Raw genomic sequence first — 26,572 nt, forward strand, 5'->3', positions numbered from 1 at the left:
AATACATTTTTAATACATTTCTCGTATCTTATAATTAGTTCTTACTAAAACCTGAAAATCTAAAAATCTTAATATCACATATTTTTTTTTTTTTTTTTGATAGATATTTGATTTTAAAATGTTGTCAAATTTAAATATTCAAGCGACGAATATTGATTTTTGTTATTTCGTTGTAATTCAAAAATATTTGAGGAAATTTGAAACTCTTACGTATATTATTATATTTTATACAAGTAAAACACAATTAAATTTTCAAAACATTTAGTTTAATTTAATGATTTTGCTTACCTATATATTATAATAAATATAATTAATATATTTAATAATGCCATGTATTTGCTAAAAATCAATTTAACGTATGGCATTAAATATTTTAAAACAAATTCCTTTGGCAACAATATAAATATACAAAAAATATACTTATAATAATATACCTCTAAATTTTTCCTCAAAACCATTTATTGTATGCAATGAGTTACAATTTAACACATGCTAATAAAGTGACCTACTCATGACGAGTACAATTTAACACTTACTATACAGCAGAATGGTTACCTACTTTTTTTTAAAAAACTTATCTAAATTAATTTTTACACAATTAACTTATTTAAACCAAATATATTGTTTTAAAATGGAAAATGTTTTCAAAATAATTACAATAGTTCCCAGGAGTGGTATTCTATTAGACTTTATAGTTTAATAAACAATATATAAAATCATGATTTTCTGCTTTAACAATATGGCAAAGGGAAATGTTCATTTCATCTAAATCCTATTTAATTTAATATAAACTTCTAAGTGAAACATTCAAATACAATTTACATATCAGTATACTATTACTGTATTATTACATTTTAAAGCTTTATAATGTATTACTGTTTGAACCTAATAAAATATATTATGCTATTATATTTTCAAAATCTAATTTTAAATTAATTTATAATAACAGCAGTACTGGGGAAACACATAAATATCAGTATTCAAAGAACTGTTCTCCGATTGAATTAATATAATAATGTTTATGTTATCAAGCGTGTAGTCATTTTGCATACACAATGCGCCGTCTTACATTATGTATTACTGAATACTAAAATTAGTTTGATATTATTGATAATAAAGTATTCTTGGTGATTGGTATATATTCCATCTCTAGATAGGTTACAACTTACAGAATTATTTCAGGGATTAGGCCTGTCCATTTATATTGATTGAATTAAACGTATAAACGTATTGTTTTTACCAACGTTATTATCGGTAAAAAGTCACTAAAAACAATACGCTTATTTTACACTATATACTAATTTTACTAAAAAATAAGAAAATACAGTACAAACTATAGATACTATACTTTTATTAAAATAACTATTAATAGTACGATATTTTGCCATGGTAATCAATAAAATTATTTATGAATCACTGAACTGAACACTTGGTACCTACTACCTAATATAGGTACGCGTATGGTGGTGTTTTATAGTTCACAAAACATTATGAAAATAACGCCCATACATGAACTACCATTTTGTTTCAAAACAAATAAATAAAAATATGTTACTACCGAATCAGTTGAAAAAAAAATGTTATATCCATATTATTTTTTATTTTATTTTATATTGTAACCATGGTGCGGAATAAAAACGGCATACATCTCAGTTCTTATATAAATTCCAAAATATATTCGATTCCATATTACGAATATTTTGGAAATAAATGTAAATCAACTATTTAAATAATACTCAATATTTAAATACGCATTACGGTATAAAATCACAGGTAAATTATTATTAATGCGCAAATATTTATATTTGCCGTAAAATGAGCGGGATAATTGTAATTAAGTTACAATGAAATATCTGCAGTTACATTAATACTTAAACCAAGTGATTAAAGGGAGTGAGAGGAAAACAATAAGTTGTGCGTCCATACATATTTCATTTGATTGTTTTATATTTGACCATCATAAATGGTTCACTTACTGAAGTCCTAATCTACTATTTATCTATTATATTTTTGCCATTTAATAATAATGATAACGAGCAGAGTAATCAATTAAAATTACTTATAAAAAATTACTAGTAGTATGATGCTGTGGCCGCTGTAGGGTGTTTAACATATCATGGGTTGCTGCAGAATTTGGTCAAATATTGAAGTTTTAATTTATCTTTAATTTTATTATGATAATAATAATGAATAATGCAAGTTATGAAAATAACTAGGTAATTTATGTTTTAATTTTTAATCTCATACAAATTTTTTTTTCAAGAAACATTATAAATATAAATGGAATGGATATAGTTGATATATTATAAAAAAACATTTTGTTTAAATAAGTAGGTATGTAAAGCGTCTGAAAATGTTACATGAGTAATATCTATAAGTAATTAAAATTACCCGGTGAATTTAAAAAATAATTAGTACCAAAACATGAAGTGTGAGAATTTATGTCCAAACGAGTGAACATAATTTACGGTTATATTAAATTACTCTACCTATGTGCAAAATCATTTAAATCACAATAATATTATATACTATAAGCATACTTGTATAACTCATTATTTTTAAGATTGTATAAAATATTATTTATTTTTATCATTAGTCATACTCACTCTTAGTAAAACCGTGAATAATTAGGAATGGTACAAAATAATCTAATATGGGCCAATTTATTATTAATGAAAACAATACATCTTAAATTAAATAAACATGTTAATTTACTTTGTGATATGAAATATTTCAAAAATTATTCGGTTTTTCGTAAAAACTTTCTCCTGGCAATAAATTACAAACATCTGAAAAAAAATTTGAACCAAATTGGATCAGCCGTTCTCGATTGATGACGTAACGTACATTTTTTAATAATATCATTATAGGATATTCGTAGCTTATGCATAATATTAAATGTATAGGTACTATAATGTTAAAGTTGCGTAATTGTATACGAAACAAAATATGTTTTGGTTATTTTCTTCCATTATTTTAGAATATTTTTTTATTATCCTGTATAGAAAAATTTCAATGATTAATTCGATTTTATTTCTTTTTAATGTTGGTGAATAAATCATATTCCATCTTTAACTCTGAGTGTTTGCTAAGTAAAGTGATAACCCATTCTTCTATATCATACGTAAATCCGAGTTTTGGGTGAATTTATATGACAGCAGATGCACTTATAAACGGAATAATTTGGTATATGAATGTTCATGTGGCTGACAGCATAAGCAATTATGGATAAAAAAATAATTCCAATAAAAAACTTCTCTTAAACATGCGTTATCGCTAGTGATTCCAGCCAGTAAGTTCGGTGAACGCAGGTTTCATGAATCTTGCGAGACGAATGACAACTAAAAAGTATCTAATGACATAAATATGCATATTATAGTTTTGCGATGTCAGCCGTCCGTACTACATCGTATGTACGCCGCTTCCATAAGATTTGTTTTATTTAAAGTTAAAAACCAAAAACATCGTCTTAACAACAGTAAAACAACAATTAACATTACATCGTAATCCGAAGAATAAAACCTCTGCGGCTAAGGAATTGGTAACATTTTAAATTAAATATAATTCGGGCGGCGGAACACCTAGAAGTGCCGCTTCCCAACCATAGCCAATATATATATGTACAAAGTTTATCATGATAAATGTATTGCACTATCGCAATGCTTAATATTAAGCAAAAAGTACCTTCACTAATTATCCCAAAAACACGTATATACGGAGCGTGCCAAATAAAAATAACGATCCTCTGACCGAAATAACTAAATCTATTATCTAGGTACTAGTGAAAAATGGAGTACACAAAAAAATCAAAAGTCCTCATTACTCCGATCTCCCGCGACCAAACATCAAAAAATATTCTCCATGCCGTTATGCTATATTTTAATACTCACACTACTAAAACAGAAACTATGGATGACGAACCATCTGAATCACTAGAATCTAACTCCACCGTACGAATTTATTAAGTCTATAAATACCTTCGACCAACTATGTATCAAGATCAAAGAAATAATTAACGTCGAAGATCAATTTATATGTAAAAAGTAAACAGTATTTAACTACTACCAATACACCCAAATACCAAATGCATACAGACTAATTATAAAATTCTTACAAGAAATTAATGCCGAATTCCATACATATCAACTTAAACAGGAGAGAGCATTTAGAGTCACAATAAGGAACCTACAACAGTACACCACTCGACCGATATACAAAACACAAAAAAGGAACTAGAAGACTTCAAAACATGAAACATAAACAATGTACTTCAAAAACAAACAAAACAATTAGAATCATCCTTAGAACCTTCAACTACTAAACCATATAAAACAAACATCACCCATTACATTCAACAACTCCTCTCAGAAAAAGATAATCCCGAAACCAATGGCAAAGAACAAGAATGCCTAGTCACAAAAAAATATCGAATAAATTAACTAATTCTCTTAACCTTATAAACGATTTCATAAAAAACTTCAACATCATTCAAATCTATCCTCTATCAAGCTACATGATACAATAGGTAGACTGAAAATGAAATGGTCCTTACTTAAAAAAAAAAATAAACAAACATTATGATTATGATACAATTTAGGTTTATATACAATTTAGATTTACACACATGTTATACGTGGATAATTTTACACATATAAACAATTTTTTGTAGTTTTGCCGATTGCGAGGACTAATAATATAAGTAGACTTAATCGATTTATTTATTTCATTGGATGCGTGACTGAAAAAACGCTTAAATAAAAAAAATTTCAAATTTTTAAAACATACTTATTTATTTCATCTGCTATTTTAAAGAAAATATAGAACTTCTAATCTCTGAACAAAAAATTAAAAATACTCAGACTGATTCATTTGACAGTTACAAGATGTCGAATGTAATTTTATAATACAATATATATAATATCTTATATGAAACATTATTATAGTCGTCTGAAGATAAGTTCATATTAATACCATACATTTTGTATTATATAATATTATAACGGTATTTCTGACATTTTTGTATAGGTATAAAATCTAATTTTTATATTCAAGGGAGTTATTCGCGTATTTTTTTTTTTATTAAATAATAAAATAACTCACGAACTTTGATGTAATACCTCTGTGATGTTGACATTTATTTTAAAAAGTAGAAAAGTTTTTTTTTGAATTTCTCGTAATTAAGGATACATATTGGGAATCTCAGAAAAATAACAGTGAACATGATTTTGATTTATATAATTTTAATATTACAATGTACCCGCTTATCTACATTGATACAAAATATATAATTATGAAACTGTTTTAATATAATCTTAATAATTTTTACGCTAACTGAGTTTTGTTCAGAATGATTTATCACGTATAGATCTATCATTGCGGTTGAAGATTAAATAACTAATTTACCTAACTTAGTTCCTATAAAATAGGCGCGGGTCTCGGTGGGCACTGTAAAATTTGGACCTAGCCAAAAAAAATAGGCCGTTATTATTTTCAGGCAAAAATAATCTAGTATTTCTAGGTAGTGGAATAATGCAGAATGATATAAATATATAAATCAAAATTGTTGGTCAATAACAATAAATGCGTCAGTTGTATCACATATTAAATTATTAAACTATTTAATCTGTGGTTGAATATTACTGTATTGGACATTTCATTCCAGAAAAATATAAACTAGAGCTTCCGAGTAAAAGTGAATATATAAAATTGGACAAAACGGGTACCGCTCTGATGCACATTAAGTGTCGTTTGGGTCACTTTATAATGGATATGTTAAATTTGAATTCAATCGGTAATATAAGATCATTGTATACGAAAAACGTTTCTGAGCGTAGAAGGTCTTTCAGCCTATAATACCAACCGTAACTTAGGGCTCTAAACTTCTATTTTTCATTTTTTTATACTTCTATTTGGAAGATTTATTATGTGCATAGTATCTATGAAGATAAGTGAACAATAAAATGATTGCCTTTGCTATAGTTCACTAACTACTGTCGGGTTGTACGATCAATCACCAAACATTTAACGAATCAATATTGAGCTAATGATCCCTTAAACATGATTTAGTAATCCATGATTGGTCCATTACATTTTATTGAACCATTTAATTAATACATTTTTTATGCGACCCGGCATAACTGCATAATAGTAACTACTTAACTTAATACTCTATATTGTATAATTTGTAAATATGAGAAACAATACTATGAACTAATGTATGCCTAATTAAATATTTAAAAAAAATCAATTTATCCTTCGACTTTTTTGATTGTAATGTAAATAAAATAAGAAATGAGGTACTACATTTTTTGTCAAATGGGTCGATTCTTTTTGAGGGCTGATAGAAATTTATAATCTCGGCTGGCCGAAAATTCTCAATCCAGCGCTGCTATAAAATTATTGGAAATTGAAAAAGTACTTTACGAGTCTTAATCATAAATGTTTCTAACTAAATATTTAACTTTAAGAATGGTTTAAAATGTATTTTTAATCAGCATACTTAATTGGAAGATAAGATACATTTATAATGTAAAAGTAACATGGCTTTAAGAAAATTACTGTTTATTATGTAGCATATAAGATAATATGGAAAACACACGTTATAGTTTTTCAAAATATATTTCAAAAGTTTGCTAATTTTCATTTGTCTTATTTTTAAAAATTTTAAGTATGTATAATTTTTGAATACCTAAGACCTAATTCTTGTTTGTTGGAAATTCAGAATCATATCTATTTACTAATGCTTCTGATCTTTTGCATTATATTTTAGTTAAGTAAATAATTCTTGCATATTTAAAAAATACTTAATGTTACGCGTGTACGTAACTATAAAATTGTGTCTATCTCTGATACTGTGTATCACTGACTGATAATATCAAATGTGAGGGGGGATAAAAAATTATAATAATTTTTATTTTTATAAGTCTCTTAGTTATACCGAGTTCAATTGAACGTGTATTAAAATAAAATGTTTACCGATGACTTGGTAGAGTAGTAAAAGAGCAAGCGAAGAAACGATATACATTGCACACACATTTATTTTTCTCTATTACTAGGTATTATACATTTACTAAATTATTCAAAAATAATTAATGTGTAGATATGTGGTGGACTTCATTATAATAATATATAACTAATATAAGATGCGTCTTTGATCTGTTTTATGTACCATATGCACTTATATCATAGTAAAAGATAAATGCCGTTATAGTGTTTCAGCCCATTACACTAACTTACAAGTTATACTTAAATTAAGTTTAAATTGTTGTTAACTAAGTCTAGCTTGAGAGTTTCATATTTCATAAAGCTCATATTTTAATGTCTTGACTGTCACGTACTACAAATATGGGTAAACACGTTTAGAGTATATTATAGCCTTATCGTTTGTGAATTGGAGCCATTATGTTATCTATAATCTGTCGGATTTATAAATAATGATAAATCAATAGTGAGATTTTTAAGTAATTGTATGGATTATTCTAGTACATACCTACTCAATGTTACATGACTGTCGTGGTCTAGTGAAAACTGAAAATACAATTTAAATTTGCATGGTTCAACAAACATACGGTTTCAAAATAACTATATGTTTAGACTTTCCTTCAGTTGAACTACATACAAATCATGGGTTCTGCGTGTCAGTGAATAATTTAATTTCCCTAGTATAGACACGGCTTGGCCCACGGGGAAATGTCCCTATGTTCCCACGGGTATTAGTAGGTACTAGGTATTTCTCCGATTACGAGAAAAAAACTCGTATACATTTTTAACCCGATATCATATTATAATATTATTATTTTATTGCTGTCTTCGTGTTACTACATAATACTAGTAAAGTTGTTCCACACACCCTTCGTTGTCCACGCGGTATATTTGGTTATGATAAAATTTACGCAAAGCGACATCTACGACGTGATTTCAGATTTGTATAATATATAATAATCTAATTGTTTTAATCTCACTCGTCTGGCCTCACGCGTTGCAAATAAAACTGCAATACATTGTTATCACACATGTATAATGAATAATGATTAACGTATATATTATTATTATATATACATTAGTGATACTAATAAACGACGTGTATAGTTACGGGCCGTATACGTGACCATCAAGACATCGTGGCGTTGGCCAACAATACATTTTACAAGTTGAAACAAAATATAAATTTATTTTTGAAATATACATATGTCTGTAAAATTAAAATATGATGTAGTTATTTAAGGAGAAAAATAAAAAAAATAAAAAAAAATACGTTAAATAATTAGGAGATTCCACAAATGTATTGATAATATTATAAAGGATTCATAAATATTTTCCACGGTTTTAAAATAAAATAAAACATTTGAATAAGACATTTTTAAACATTTTTTTTTGTTTTCAACATAAGAGTTTGTTTTGTGTAATGAAATTTAATTATTTGTTCAAACATATGACTATACATACAATCAAAGATATTCATGTATTAGCCATGTATGGTGCACTGAATCCGAGATTATTATGAATATTTATGACAATGTATAATTATTATGTGACGATACAAATGTAATAAGAAGGAGCCGAGCCGACACACACTGGCGCAGTTCGTCGATTATTGCACTCATGTCTCGTGATATAATATTATATTATTAATAATGCGATGGTATACGGGACGTGTGCTCGGGTGATAATGACGTGCTAAAAGCGTTTGTCCGCGAGTCGCTCATATTGTATTCGTTAGTCGTTGCGCTATGAAGATAGGTACGTCGTATAATATTATCATTATCGTTGCCGTTATCATATTATTTATTTAATTTTGTGCTAAACACTTTTTACAATTTCCGTGTTTTCCGTCCGACGCAAAACGTTGACGAACAACCCTGGCAGTCATCCATTTCCTCAATGTCCTCTCCCCTATACTCACCGCCATCGAATCGATCTTTGCTCCGAAAATACACGTCGTCCACCTTCCCGAAAGACTTGCGTTCTTATTATAATAATAGTCGTTTTGTTTCAACGATCGCGTAAAATAGAGCTGCACGTGCGAGTACAACATATTGTACCAACATTTTTCTTTACGATGTGACGCGACGTGCAGTAAGCAACGTAAACGTTTTACGGGTGGATTTTATACATTATTATGATCACTTTTTGCGTGGTTTTTTTTATAATATGATAAAAATGTTTTTTGTGCTGAAGACGAGGTACGTTCATCACAGTATATAATAGAAACAAAAAACTTAATATAAAATAATATACGTGTGTCGTTAAATTTAATGTGTAGATACATTTCTTTTCACAGCTAAGTGATGACTCACCAAAAAAGAAAAAATTTATATTTATATAGGTACCGATAATTAACTTAATTTGACCACAGATTGTAAAACATCACGAAATAGAAATTTGTTAGTTTCACGAAACTTTGAACTTGTTACGTTACCGATTTTTTACAAGTACTTATATTAATTCTCAATCTAGTTGATATTTACTGTTTACGATAAACGTCAATAAAATAACTTTTGAGGAATGCACAATATGTAATTATCGTCAATAAATTAACAATCAGTAGGTAAAATTAAAAAAAAAAACCTTGCAATCAGCCCGAGATCGTAACAACTTTAGTTAGTTAAGACTAAGGGCCCGTATTACAATTGTTAAACTAAGGTTAAACCGCCGAATAGGCGGCACTAAAATCAGTGGGTTAAGCGTAACCGAGGTTTAAACTATGATTGTAAAACGGGCCCTAAGTGTTTTTGAGAGGTTGTTGAATTCGTTATAGATTGTTATAATATAAAATAGTATAGTATAGATGTATAGCAGCATTATAGATCTAATAAACTCATACTATACTATAAATAGGTCTTCAATAAATGTATTCAAAGTTATTTATTTAGCTTTCAGTCATCGATATAGGGACCGAAAACCATAATAATAGGTATAACATATACATTGGAACTATCTTAACTTTAAACTTGTCTAAATAAAAATGTTTTAGACAAAGTTTTAGTTGTTTGTACAGCAGTTTAAAATTACCAAATGTCAAATAGTCAATACCTTATCAATAAAATTAAACCACATTTATGAGCTTACAGATTAATAATGACTACGAGTAACGAGTAAAATAATTCTTACAAAGGTGCTATTTTATCATTATTAAAATATATAGCATCAAATAAATATACTAAAGATTTATTAAAATAATCAATATTTTATAGGTACAAAGATAAATGCAGATTTTCATTAAAAATATTAATAATAAAATAGATTAGCAATTCTACAATCCATTGGATTCATTACAAAATGCATGACATTCTATGTTTATTTTAGGATAATCTATATCATAATATATTAATATTCAATATTTTATACAACATTTTTAATTTAAGTTGCATAAATCGTGCTGTTGTATTAGTTAAAAAAACTATTACTATATAAAGGAATAATGAGGAGTTCTATAAACATAATATTGAAAGCATAGAAATCTAATGGAATTGTTTTTAATTATATGTATATATCTTTTTTACTATAAAACGTAACAGGGAAAATTCTTTTCTTTGGTATTTGATGAATTAATTAATCTTGCTTTATTGTTTCATACTTTCATTAATATAGGTAGGTACTCTAAAAAGTCCAGGAGTTATTACGTATACGTCTGATTAACTTGATTATAAATTATAATATTATTATTATTTATTATTTGTATGCTATGCGAGTTTGAAACTTTTAAATATTTGTTTTTATTTTTCCACACTCATTTTGTTAACAAACAATATCGTTCCATTAAGGATGGCAGCTGTTTCCTGTTGGACATTCGAAATAATACTCGGTTTTCATTCTTAACGAGTGGCAATAATAGTAACCTTCAGATTCAATATGGTCGTCCTCCGTCATATAAGTGTGCAATTTCTGAAAGGTGCAGATGACAAGTTCCGATGTGGCTATTTTGCAGTTGTCTAATGTTGTTGTTTTCGAGGATTTTTTATGACTACATGAAAATAGGTACCTCTGAAATAACATTAATAAATATAGTTTACACTTTTGACAAGAATCGCGTGTTCAATAAATTGCTACCCCGTGGAGAGTGGCGATGTTGATAAGTAGGATGATGCCCAGTGGGGACACCTTTTCTTCACTCAATCCTCTAATCAATTTATTTTTGTTTTTATTTTTATTGACACGGCCTTGTTAACAAAGTATTTTTTACGGTTTCAATGTTCACCTCGTTTATAATATAAAAATTGACTTTAAAAACAAACGTATCTAGTTCAAGAGTCGATTTTAATGTGTATGATTTATAACAGTTTTACTCTAATTTTAATCGATGAAATAATGTGGCTTATTACACATTTATTTAACGTAAAATCGATTAATGTAAACACGGTTCCTACTTCTTGATAAAATTCGAACAATAGCAATTAAAATTATGTCAATACGCTAATATAAACTACCTTATAATTGTTTATTTTAGTACCTATTGATGTTAAGCTAATATAAAACAATGCAACCGGGTCTTCAAATAACTAGAATTTTTAAAGGCTAAGAAACTTTGCTCATTACATTTTTTAAATTATACTTTCTATCATAAAAGTTTTCGTTTTGCCAAAATATTTTATATACACTACATATCAACTAGATATTTAATTACTACCAGCTATTTATAATTTATTGTATTTAAACATGTTATGTATTTAAATTTAATCAATTACTAAACAAAATAATGAAAAAATCGAAGAACATTATAATTTATTTAATATTATAGCAGCGTCTTCATAACAATGAGAATATTATTTAGTTAATTATTGCAAAAAAATATTGTTTACACATTTAACTAACGAAAACAATGATCATCCCACATGATATTTATTAAACATTTAAATATATTGATACCTATAGGTATAATAGAAATAGATGAATTCTAATCTACAGGGCTGAGAATTTAATTGCATATCGATGAATTTGATTCTGAATTTAATGTAAAATATAAGATAGATACTTATTTGATTCAAGACATAACTTTTTTAAATTCGTGATTTTATTTTTTCATATAAGTGTTTTTCCTTATGATTTCATTGCATATATCTAGTACCAGGTGTCGAGCGTATCTCGTCATTGAGTATGTCAAGCAATGTGTGTGTTAAATTTGAATTCGATAATAAATCATTCCATACGAAAAACGATTCTGAGTGAAGACGGTCTGACAGAGGTTAGGTTTATTAGGACAGCCAATATTAATAAGTATACTTTATGTTATAGGCATTTATATTGCAAGAATGGTAATTTATTTTAACATTAGTAATTAATTCGGTAGGCTGAATTGATTTTTGTCAAAAACATTGCATTTCATAAATTATTATAAAAGAACATATTTTAGGTTTCTACACAAAATATGTTTAGAACACCTTATATCCCCGTTGTTTTTGTCCCTCTGTTAGTTATGATTGTTGATATTAAGATATTTTTTTTTTTTTTTTTTTTTATTTACATAAGCCGCAACAGCAAAGGTTATTGGCATTAAAACATTAATATTTTTTAACAAAAAGAAACATTAATAGTGATATGTACAGAGCAATAGAATATGAAAATAACAATAGATAGATACAAAGATAAATAGAAAAATGAGTACATAATAATGAACAGTATGTTTGAGAAATATCTAGGTTATATTAAGTGATATAATCCCGTTAATTTTAAAAAGTTAATTATTTGCTTTATGTTGATAGACTGTGGGCTAAGGGCTTCTTCCAGGTTGTCTGATATGTTGAGGTTAATTCTGATGTCGGCGAATTTACGGCAGTGACATATTATGTGTTCAACCGTGGAGGTTTCACCGCAAGTTTGGCATTGTTCGGGTTCGGATCTGTCCATAAGATGTTTGTGAGTCACCCATGTGTGGCCTATCCGAAGTCTGTTTAATATTACTTCCTAAGATATATTTTATTTATTGCCAATAGCTACTATATATACAGATACACGGACACATTGTATATACAAATTATAATATATTGCGATGTATTAAATATGTTTAGCATTGTTTAGCTTACCTAACTTGTTTATCATATTATTATTATTGTTGTCAATACCACCGACTTACTGTAGACCGGTGTGAATAGGTTCGAGGTGTAAATAGACAATAGTATAAAATTAGTCTATTTTTTGAAAATATTCTTGTGTATCCATATAAAATATAGGTAAGTAGGTAACAATATACGTAAAAGATTCAAATCCCCACGAAAAATATTTTTAAATAACTACAAAATAACTAAAATCATTATTCTTGGTTTAAATATAAAATATGCAGTCCAAATTTGAACTGATAACATACTCTGACTTACTCAATGACGAGGTGCACTAAACACCTGTATACAGCATAGTGGTTACATACTTTCCGGCCTTTTTTTTGTTAGTAGGTACCAACATTGAATTATTGAAAAGTTTAAAGAAGCCTTATTTGGAATTTTATCTAAACTTAGTTACTTTATGAAAAAAGTATTTTTATTTTCACTAGGTGGTTTCGTTACTTAATGACGAGAAAAACTAATGTAGAAAACGTTCATTTATGGATTATTATTTTTTAATAAGATTGGAAATTTTGACCAATTGTTTTATTTATTAATTAGACGTATGTGAAAAATGTAAAATGTGTTAACCATTTTTAAGTTGTGCCTATAGAATTTTGAATAGTTTATTTAAGATTATTGTTATGATATTTAAAGTAATTATTATTTAGAACTGAATATTTGCTAAAAGCTTATCATGTACTATGATATAAATGTTTGATAAGTGAAACTCGGAATATAATCAATATTTTCATGAAATCTACGAATTTTTTTTTTTAAATAATTCAATATTTTAAACTTTAAATACTATGATATATCTTAGAGATTTAATTTTAATATGCACATGATAATTATAATTATCTTGTATTCCTGTCAGTACTTTAGTAGTCAATATGCTTTACAGAAAATAAATCATAGCCATACCTAATTGTTTTCTTAATTGAAATCTATAATCCTATCCAACGTTTAACTATTTTTATCAGATTTTCTATTGATTTTTTTACATACAATTATTGAACTATCTTTATGTAGTATAAATAAAACTACTTGTGAATACACAATTCATATTTAAAAAATTCGTTTTTTAATGTATGTATAATATTATATTACCTATAATTTTTTTTTAAACACATGTATTAATATAATATAAATTTAACCTTTTATTGATTAATGATTTATAATGGAGATTTAATTTCAAACATGAATATAAGAATAATAATATACCTACATTTTAATTTATTTGTATTATTATTATTATTTATTAGTATTCTGTATTAAAGGAGAAATCTCCAAATCTCCATTCACAAAATAATTTATATACAAATACATTGTGTAGAGGAGTATATAAATTTACATTAAATAAAAAAAAACACAACTATAATTAGTAACTAGTACCAATTACATCAAAATTAAATTATTCATAAACATACAAATATAAACATATCATAACATAAATTTATAACCGTAATTTAAAATCAACTAAAATTTTTACTTGTCAGAATATTTGCTGGATATTATAAGCGTAAATATAGCGTAAATAATTCTTAGAAATATTATAAATTAAAAAACTGTTTTGATTTCTTGTAGATTTATTATTTATTTGAAAATGTAATTATTCCAACAAATAAGGACACTCTATGGAGTTGTTTAATAATGTTAGTGGGGGACGAAGTGGCCGAGTGGACTAAGGCGTCGATTGCGATGCGCACCGTCGCCGGTTCGAAACCCGGCCACGGGCGGCACTTCTATTCGGGCAGTTATGGTGTTTGGAGAGAGAGGTCGCCATCCCCCACCTGGGCATGGCAGATACCTACGGGTGCCCACTAGAAAATTCTGCCAAACCAACAAATACACGTGTTTAAACCTACAGTACCCTCCCCCACAGTTAAAAACCACCCAATTGTCTAAGTTGCCACCGGTTAATTAATAAAAAAAAAGCGGGTAAGTGGATGTCGCTCTGCTGTACAGTAGGTTACAAGTGGGTCAATGTATAATGGATTGTATTAAACTTGAATTCAATGATATAATATCATTGTATAAGAAAAACGATTCTGAGCGGAGCGAGGAAGTTAGTGGTTTTACAATGGTGTTTATTATTATTTTTTTTTTATCCTGTATACAAAAGTTCTACCAGAAGGAGTTCTTCGATTTCAAGATATAGTATCTTATCTTTTAGCGAATTGGATTGAGATGGTATTTTAAAAACGTCATTTTTCGATTTTCTCAATAGTTATTTAATGCCATGGGAAAAACTACCGACAAATTACAAAAAACCGCTAAAAATGGGATTTTAATTTCTAACGCTTTGTCTATCGCTATAGAAACGAATAAAAAATTATAATATTATAATATTAATTCAACATACAGGCTATAATAAATATTAACAGAACTAAAAGATAAAGTACTATATGTTGAAATCAAAGCACTCCTTCTGGTAGTAATTTTGTATTCAGGATAAAAAAAAAAATAATAATAAAAACCATTGTAAAACCAAAACAATAATGTTAGTGACAATATATAGAGGGGTACTCTCTACTTTCCTTTATTAATTACAAATTAAAACACGATAATATACCATTAAACTTAGTATGTTGTGGGCGTTGAACTTTGAATTCGAAGGATAGAAAACAGAGAAATCAATTTTGGACTGCTTCAAGTTTTTGAACAGTACAAATTTTATCTGAGTACCAAATAACAAAGGAATATTCTAATTAAGATCTTACAAAATATAAATTTCGTAAGACATTGTATTTGTTAAAATGTAAGCATGTGCGTGTAATGAAACCTAGATTTAATAAGGTTTTATTTGTTATTTTTCCAATATGACTGTTGAAACATAGTTTAGAGTCAAAAGTTACCTAAGTCCATAAACGATTTAACAGATTCTATAAATACATTATTTAGCTTATAATCATAAACAAGACTGGTTTTACTTATATTAAATATTTAAATGTTAATAATTTACATTGTTTGATATTAAGATATTACCCATTTAAATTACACCAATAATTATTAAATTACCAGCAATTATTAAATTGTTTTATATCTTCTTGTATTTTACTACAATCGTGGATTGAATCTATTTTTTAAAAATAATTTGGCACTATCGGCTAACATTAGGATATTAGAGTGTTTTATAACCGATTGAAAATCGTTTATAAATAATAAAAACATTGTTGTTGATAGGTGATATCCTGAAAGACACCTGAAGCAACATGGACAGTTTCCGAAAAATAATGTTTTAATACTATACTTTGAATATAAAACTCTTGATTAACTTTTATTTAAATTTTCCTTCTGATGTTTATATATAACATACATACATCTACCGTTATCTTTAGACTCATATCCCAAACAAACTTACATACTTACAACTTTTCAAGACATTTTTATGACGTCACTGCTCTTATTGAACATTAAAGATTTATAGTCAATCCACTAACGAAAATCGTATAGATATCATTATAATAATGTTAATATAATGAAGTTTCAATAAAAATAAAAATGAAAAATACCACAGTTTTATACATTTTATATTACTTAGGTATAGCTTATATTTATAAATAAAATAAATGTTCATAGTTTCGCCTGTAATATGTGTCAATCTGAGTTTGAGCTGTAGTATATTGAATATTTAATTTCGCCTTAATTTACTGAGTTCATAACGTGTTTTCAAAATTTTAGGATGTGTTTATAAGGATGTTTTTATTAGTCGTTTGTTGAAAAAAAAACATATTTTAAACTAAACGGGAAATCGTATTACTATACTCTGTTCAAGTTAAGAAACGTAGTTGGCGGCGACCAGTTTTCGTCGGTCCACAACACCGCCGTTTGTCACTCCCGCCCAGTCAATAATCTGCAGTATATCTGCCGTGTGATATTGCTACGCCACTTCGCACAATTCGGCCGCCGACCACGTTTCTTAACTCGAACAGAACATAATTATTAACGAGTACTTTTGTTTACAATCGCCCACAACGATAAATAATTATTATTAATTTGTATATTATGTTTTTAAAATTTTTCGTACGGTGGTTTTTTGTTGCACAGGTACTGGACGGACCACAAGTCGGCGCAGATGGTCGATCAGAAGGTACAGCATGCACTCTTCATGTTCGCGTGCACCAATTCGTGTATGAACCCGATCGTATACGGAGCGTTCAATATACGCACCAGGAGGACGCTGGTGACCCAGGTGAGACCCAGTGCCAGTTTGGCGTCCACCGCATGCACCACTGAAATACGGCTGCCTGCGCTTTCCATATCGGTTCGCCGGGTCGAATGACAATAATAATAATAATAATAGTAATAAGTAATAACTAATAATAACATCCCCCCCAGCCGTCCATTAAATATCGTCGGTCATCGTTCACATAATATTACAGTATAATGCATAAAAACGCTAATACAAATATATTACACACGCACACACGACAAACGCCCTGCAGCTATCCGTATTTTCACGTCCTTACTTGTAAGAGTTTTCGCATGCGTTGTTGTTGGAAATCAAAATAAATATTGCATTTTCCTTTTATACAGTTTACGCATTCGGCGTGCCATAATATTATTATAAAAGTAAAAGTCTAAAAACCAATAATCTCAAATAGCACGTATAGTTAAGTCATAGGAAGTTCTATAAATACGCACAGTACAATAGGATTGAACTTATGTGTTTTTTATAACATTTGTGGTAAGTAATAGTAATATAGTACTCCTTCCTTCAATTCAATATTTTATTATAGACACACCATTTTACGTTTCCTACTCGCACTCGTATCTAGTGTACCTACCACAGCTTAATACCTATATAATGATACATTTGAAACTCGTTTTTTAACGATAACTGTTTTAATAATGTGGGGGCATTAGCAACATTGAAAATCAACAAATATTTTACTGATATTCTATGATTAAACTTAATGATGAGGAATAATTTCTTAAAAAAATATACATTCGTATAATATAATTATTATTGGACTTTTTAAACTGTTTGCTTTAACTTTCTTTGGGTAGAAGAATACGATATAGTGCGGTACCAAATCTCTCTCTCTCTCTTTCTGCTATCACTCCATATCTTTATAGCTCTAACCTATCGTAATATTTATTAATAATAATTGGCAGTAGGACATTTTTTTTTTATTGTGTCAATATAAATATATTTATAAATTATAAGTCAACATATTATATAAGAACGTATTTGTTCAATATTTTTTAATCTAACAGAAATTACATTTATTTTATTTACTATTTATTTTCTTTTAAATGAAATCAAAGATATTGGTAATGATATTTTAAATCTAAAAATATGTTTAGGTGTATCATAGTTAATAAATTAAGATTTTTTATGTAAAAATTAAACGCAATTATTTTAAGCTTTTTTTTTCTTGACAGTTATGTTAAGACGTTTACGTAAGAACTAAAATAGTTATTGGCACCTTCACCACTATTCTTTTAAGAAAAAACTAATTAAACATGGTACCTACCTATTCAAGCTATGATTTTCTTATTGAAAATAATATTTAACTAATCAATCGCATTGACTAAAATAACTTTACCTTTTTTAACGATTTAGCCTTATATAATTAACATAGTATGCGTTGTTTCGTTCTGTTAACCAATAAATCAATTTAAAAATACTATACATACTTGAACTGACGATTTATTAATATTTAAATTACGCTAATATAATGCCTTTTATCATATTTATTCATAAATTACAAATATCCACGTATTTATCTATTTACTAACCTATTTGTTTATTTATTTAATTATTACTTTAAAAAATTATTCTTTGAACATTGAGAAAGAAATCGTTGGTTCAAGTTTTTTTAAACCATGTACTATAATAATATTTTGCTGTTATTATATATTATACTAGGCCACGATTTCTAAAACTTCTACTGAAACCAGAGTGTTGGACTTTTGAAGCCCGCCAGATGGACGGTGATGATTTATATATACGTTTAAACGTTTTACGTTCAATTTTTAATTTTAACTATATTTTAATAAAATATCTAGTTGTAAAACTATTTCGGCCATAATTATTATTAGGTGATATTAATTAATTTAAACGAAAAACATGTAATACCAATAATATGCTCTAAAATTGCTGATATACATTTTGTTATATCCCACGCGTTCAATAGGTACATACGTACAAATAAGTGAACTTTCATATGTACGAACTTATATAATATCAAATTCGATATTTGTGAACTTTTTCAGTAGTAGTTACCTATAATCATATAAAATATTATAATAATCTATTATATCATAGTTAATAGTTATATTATGTACAGCTATTTACATTTTAAAACCGATACTAGTCGTTTAGGTAAATATTAAATGTGTATAATGTGTTTGATATATTCCACACATCTAAAATGTATCTACCAAAGTTGAAAATATAGTTAAAAAATAATAAATAGTTCTTTAAAATTTTCATTTTGTACAATCACACTAATATATACAAAGTGATGTCTTAACTAATGTAACCACTTTTTAATATCTACTACTCGTAATAATTATGATTTATTATTGAATTAATTTAATTATTATCAGGACTAATGGCCGAACGCCTAAGGGCATATTGAAATTTAACGGTCATGCTTCAAAGCAATGGCTTTAGAATAAATAGATAGCGATAAAAAAAAAATTTGATGTTCAGAACACGCAGGTGGAATTGCTTTAGAGATAATCAAACAACTGGAAAATACAATAACACGCGTTTTTATTGATAGCACATTACTTATATAGATTTATTTCATATCATTTTTTTCATCTTATTTCGAAATACATTCAGATAGATATAAAAGTCTTATACCGAAAATGATACATTTTTAGTTGTAGTACCTAGTCTTGTATTAGATGTGTAATAATAATTTGTATTTTTTTAAATCTGTCAGCACAATGGTGTTTGGCGATATCCTAATTATTCAATGTGTCTACATTAAGTAGATACTGTAATATTATATTTTATCTCAAATTTTTTCATCTCGTTTCTCCTTAAGTCCCGTGGGCAGTCGTCCCAATAACATGTGAATGATTCTTATTAGAGTATTTTCATTGCTATGTTTACCAATGATGATGACAAGTAGGACAGAAATAAATTCTGTTTTAGTTTAGTGCTTGCTTCGAAAATCAAATGTAATTTATTTAATTTGATCGCATCGGCTTGATAGATTAATGCAGTTTTTATTATTATTATTAAATTTCAAATATAGCATTGCATGTTTTTTAGCCTTAATTATTGTACAGATTAATGTTAATAATGTAAGTTGATATTTCAAAGTACGGTATATGATTTTAATTAAAAATATTATTTATTTATTTTGTGTTTACTTATTCAATATAATGAACATAATATATATTATATATTGAACATAATTTGTGTTTATATAAGAGTTAAGTTATAAGTTTTATAATTATTAATGTTTCTATTGTTAATACACAATGCAGATAAAATTATCACAAATTATTAAAATATGATTAATATTTATTATACTTGCAATTATTATAAACATTATTAAATTGCTTATTTTAATTAAATCAATGTCATTTAAATATGAAATATTTATTATTTATCCTAAATGCTCAGAACCAAAAGAATTCTAATCAGCGTTATTTTCTTGGTGTCTGAAAGTTTTAAGATTATCTAACAGCCATAAAGTGGTTCTTAGAATAATTAAAGGTTCTTGATCTGTGATCAAAATCAATTTAATATTAACTTAAACTTTAAACTTTAAAACAAAACTTTTTAGTGATCTTAGTGGTGTACATTTTTAAAATACAAGATTAAATAATAACCTGACCTTTATATTATTACCTGCTTAATATTATATATTATACAAATTAAAAGATAAATGTTAAATTAATAATATACCTATTATATTGAAACCGAAAACAGTGGACTCAAACAAAAACATGAACTGCATTATATTCTAATGTAAACTAATATAGATCATAACTCACAAAAATCTTGTTGGCTCCATATACCTACTAAAGTTATATCGTTTTGACACTACCAAAAATATTTATATTTTAGTTTTTAATTTATGTTTGAAACAACAATAATGTTTGAGGTTTGAAACGTACGTAGGTAGTACAATATACAAATTATATTTAGTTAAGTTGTATATTTTATGTAATATTACGTTATTGTTGGTATAAATAATTAATATCATCGAAAATAACTAATTATTGCTCATCATTCCTTAGTAATAACCAATTTGGATTTATCTAGCCTTGGTTAAAAATAAAATATTAGAATCCTTCGAATCCAACACACAGACAGATATAGTATATACTAACTTTGATAGAATTAACCATGATATTTTATTCAATAAACTACAGTCATTTGGCTTTTCCGGTTCACTTTTGTCATGGTTTCATTCTTTCCTTTCCGATCGTCAAATTCTTATTAAACACCAAAACTACGTATCTTCCCCCTTCAGAGTCCCTTCGGGCGTCCACCAAGGAGATTACCTGTCCTCTCTGCTTTTTAACATCTTTCAATCTTTGTAAATTATCTTCCAAGCGCCATCGAGCAGTCTCAACTGTTTTTATTTGCTGATGATGCAAAAATCATCAATGTAATAAAAACGCGTCAGGATGCAATTAATTTACAGAGCGAAATTAATAACTTAGTCTTGTGGTCTGAAAATAATTGCATTGCATTAAATATTGAAAATGCAAATTCATGCGTTATTCCTATAAAAAAACCAGATTAATTTTAATTATTCTATTTCAGGAATAACACTAGAACTTGTATATGATTTTAAAGATCTTGGAGTAATGTTCGACTCCAAATTGATTTTCTCAAATCACACCGAAATGATTAAAAATAAAACGATGCTTAATTTTGGATTTATTAAAAGGACATGTCGATTATTTAATGACCCAACAGCACTGAAAGCACTTTACCGTTCACTTTTTCACTCTAATCTCGAGTACTGTCCTCTAATTTGGATCAATAATACAAAAAAAAAAACAGAACAAATCTATCGAGTTAGTTCAAAACAATTTTTTGCGGTTTATCTCTTTTAAATTTAATATTCCTAGACCAATCTTTGGGTCATATCAAAATGTTCTTAACTTTTTGAACTTTTCAACCCTTATTGATAGGCGTTCACTTTTACTATCAAAATTCTTACGCAACTTAATATTGGGTTCTAATGATTGCTCCGATCTCTTTGCCCTAATCAAATTCAAAATAAATCCATTTAATACCCGAAATCTTAAACTATTTTACCAAATTCAGTCTGGTAGAAACTATATCCTGAACAGCCCTGCCAACCTTTTAATGAACGCGGGTAATAAATTTGTTTTCGACTATAATTATCAGTCCTTAAGCTCTATATACTATTTAATTGTTAAATTAAGATCAAAATCTTTTCTTTACCTATTAAATATGTGTACAATTATTTTGTAATTGCACTATACACTACCCTATTGTCCCTATTGTAATATTGTAATAGGACGTATTGTCCGTATATTTGAAAATAAATAAATAAATAATATACATGATCTATTAACACCTATCAGTATGAATTCAATTTAATTAAACCAAAAGTTTTCTTAAATTAGTTTTCTTTAAAATTAAACAACTCAAAATCGATAACTAAACTTAAATTAATGAGTGAAAAAAGTTTTTTTTCGTTAGTTTTTTAAAATCTTGATGATTTTTATTTCAGTGTTTATACTTCATGTTACACCGTGAAAATCTTGTCATCGAATTAAATGAAATTCATAAACGTCCGTTTTTTTAAATCATCAATTTAAATTTGTAATAACCTGAAAAACGATTTATTTGACACTATAAGTAGGTTACGATATCAGAACATCAAAATTATAATAAAAATGGAATATAATATACTATAACAATAATTTGTGTTTATTTTAAAAAATATAAAAGGTAATTGAAGACTAAAGATGGCATGTTGTGATGAATGATGACAAAAGTTTGACTAGGTTGAATTAAACTTACAAAACAAAAACCTGAGTCGTTTGCTGTATAGAGTATACTATTTAATAGATTTTTAGTGAAGATATTTCATCATTAATAGTAGGTTATTGACTCTTATTGTAGGTAGTGGATCATAGGCGGAGATCCATTAAAATTGCAGGGGGGTAACATTATTAACATAAATGTTAGGGGGGAGGCTTCGATCACACACAACTAAGAAAGGAGGGGCTTTGTGGACTTTTTTTAGGGGGGCTAAGCCCCCGTAAGCCTCACCCTACCCAGATCTCCACCTATGTAGTGGATGTATTAAATTTGAAATCATTGCAAACGAAAAACAGTTCAGCCTCTATTCCTAAGGATATAATATAATTATAATTTATTTATAATACAATATAATCAATTGAATTATGTAGGTATTAGTATTACGGAAGTTGAACTAATTATTGCCAAACATATTGCATTTATAATAAAATGTTTATTATTATGATATTGTTACTGTAATAGTAATATATTACTGTTAGTAATTTAAATGTGAATAGTGTAATGATATACAGTAGAACTATGTAAATAGGTTTGTTGCTATAAATATAATGTGATCATATTTGACTAAATATCGTAGAAATTTCATTGAAAATAATAATATACGTAAAGGTAAAAATCGTATGATTAATCTTACCCCTCCCCCTATTTTAAAGGCATGTGTTATTTTAATGTTATAATTATATTATATAATCCAGGTCTTCTACAAATAGATTAAATAAATAAACCAAGTATTTTTAAAATTTTAAATCACTTAACATAATTATTTACCTATCAACATTTGATATTAGTATTAATTTGAAGGCGAAAATGTTTCTGAGCCTTACTTCTTTTGATACCGGACAGTTGCCGTTTTATTATTTATTATTTCAGTACAATAATGCACCGCCGCTGGAGCTTACACGAACCCGCGATCGTGTACGAGGTAATTGCAAGCAATCGCGTCAGTGTTCGTAGAAAAAAAATAAATTGGACCAAAATTGTTATGTCAAGTGTAGGTCATAGATAAAAAAAAAACGTTTATGGATGGGTCATCGGCCGATCTTATCACGGAAGAATTAACTGCGATTATTATGTTGGGGTATACGATTTCATTTTATCTATTCGAATAAACAGTAATGGTAAATAAATAAAATAATATAACTCTGCCGGCTCTATGTAATTTTACGCGTAGTCCGCAATAACTAAAATATCGAATTTGAAATGCCAATTTACCGATTTACGAGCCAAATTTATTCTCAACGGCGGAGATGTGACATTACGATAATTTTAAAACCGTATTACAATTATTAATATTAGTATATTATATATAGTAGAATACCTGAATACATAATATTATGCGCATACCCCGAATATAGCCATCTTCTGGCTACTCCGAGTATATATTATATAGTAGCTATTCGTCATAATATATATTATTATATTGTAATATGTGATATGCACGGCATTGGTATTATACTGTACAATAACCTAAGACCACAATCTTCTAGTTTAGTCGTATTGTGTTCTCTAAAAATGCCATAAAGGACACTTGCAGAGGACTAATGCTAGGTATATATTTATAGTTTATATACTTGTCCCTCCAATTACCATGGAATGTGTAAGTCAAACATTAATATATATATTTTTTTTTTGTTTTTGTATCGCGGACCGAATATTATTATCATTCATTATAATATATTACTAGTTATTTACTAGGTTATGTTCGGGTTATCGCGAATTTGTCTGTATTGAACGGCATCGAGTTATATTATTTATCATCTCATTATTTATAGCTTGTTGGATGTTATTTTCGAGTACTTACCTCTGGCGAACTCGATCACCGATCGCTAATATGTATAATACATAATAATATTCACCATTCCCTCCCTTAAAAATCAAATATTCCAACAACACCTCCCCTTAAATTTAACCAATATAACAAACCCGGGAATAATAACTAATATTGATGTCCAATTGCGTATTTTATAATGGGTATAATAATACTATATTATTGGTAGGTAGGTACTGTTATAGTGTTATACATACTTATGTACATCGCCAAGACGCGAATCGTATACTTTGGAAGGTTATTAAAATATTTTTATTTATAGATTTATTTAAATTTTAAGCATACGAGTGGACATGCATTCGAGTATATTATATGTTTGGTTCGTATTTACGAAGATAAAATTATATTTAAAGCTAAATTATTTTTTCGCATAAAATCATTTTAACTATTTATTGAAATATTATTAACGTTTTTGACCAACTTATGATAGTTAAGAGCAATAATAAAATTTAAATGAAGTTATCCAACTATCTTCAAATGGATGTCAAGATGAATTTTGCACATTGAATATATAGGTACGTACCTATTTAATAATAAATATTAATTTTCTTGGAAATAATTTTATCTAATTAAATTGTTTGGTTCACTCTTAGAATAAAACTGTATTTCAGTAAATTACTTAAAAGTGCTCACATTATAAAATAATAATTAGTTTTATAATTATTTGAAAATTAACTCGGGTATCGTAAATGGTATTTCGTTTGTAGTTTGAACTTTATAAATGAAAACCATCACTAAACTGGTAAGTGTAATATTTTTTTTTAACCTAACTGATTTTAATGACATTTTGTAAATGTCTCTTGCTTAGTACAACTTGAGGTATAGGATAAGCTGTTATTTAGTAAGTGGCCCTTAATTTTGGTTATTGGTTTAAAGTCCTTTTTCTAGTTCAAATGGTACTAAATACTTTCATGTAATATCATGTATTTACAAATAAACATTTCTATAAATTATAACTTACATTTTATATTTATATTGATGTTTATACTTAATATGTATCATACTGAAAATATGATTTTTATCAACTTTTAAATTAAATATTCACCAATTTTAAACAAATATAATGTATCGAGATAATATGAAAAAATATATATTTAAATAATTTTTGTAATAAAATATATACCATAGCTATAATTATTTAAAATTTTGATGAACAGAGGAGACAGACATAAGGCCACAAGAAGGCACAGAAAAACCCAAAAAATGTTAGTCCGTTAATCTATAATCATCTGAACCTTAAAGACTTATTAGTTATAACTAATTAACTACTCGTTCAAAATTCAATTTATGTAATATATCGAAGACTCCATGAAATATTCTGCTTAGAAAAATAAAATTAAAATGTACGTTATCATTCAAAAAATCTAAAAAAAAAAAATGATAATGGTAATTTTTTCCAAAATGTTGTTTTGCAATGACGCAATAATGTAAAATGTGAAAATAAAACGTTCTAAACCGTATTTTTAATTAACCTAATTCGTAGGTTTATCACTGTTGACTGTTATATACAACTGAATAAAAAAGCTATTAAAGATTCAATGAATTATCACTGCGAGCCGCTTGGTATTTAGTATATATTTAGTAAATAAAATGATTTTAAACTTTCAAACTAAATACATTTATAAATCACGGGTTTGTACATTTTTTGAGACCGTTGAAATTATACGCTCCGAGTTAGTTGATTGTGTGCTGTCACACATTTGA

General features: G+C 27.3%; 1 protein-coding gene across 3 annotated transcripts in view; it reads left to right on the forward strand.

Annotated features, from left to right (window-relative positions):
- Window positions 1–26,572, forward strand: part of LOC132951305 (adipokinetic hormone/corazonin-related peptide receptor variant I-like) — a 97,314-nt gene that overhangs the window by 44,006 nt on the left and 26,736 nt on the right. For 2 of the 3 annotated variants that reach the window (XM_061023126.1, XM_061023127.1), the window contains exon 7: window positions 17,085–17,229. In XM_061023126.1, the coding sequence (XP_060879109.1) occupies window positions 17,085–17,229 (145 nt within the window). Of the gene's footprint in view, window positions 1–17,084; window positions 17,230–18,912; window positions 20,364–26,572 lie in introns of those variants that run through there. The other variant, XM_061023128.1, reaches the window with a different exon arrangement.

The sequence above is a fragment of the Metopolophium dirhodum genome, chromosome 8 (genome assembly GCF_019925205.1).
Source record: "Metopolophium dirhodum isolate CAU chromosome 8, ASM1992520v1, whole genome shotgun sequence".
NCBI classification, from domain to species: domain Eukaryota; kingdom Metazoa; phylum Arthropoda; class Insecta; order Hemiptera; family Aphididae; genus Metopolophium; species Metopolophium dirhodum.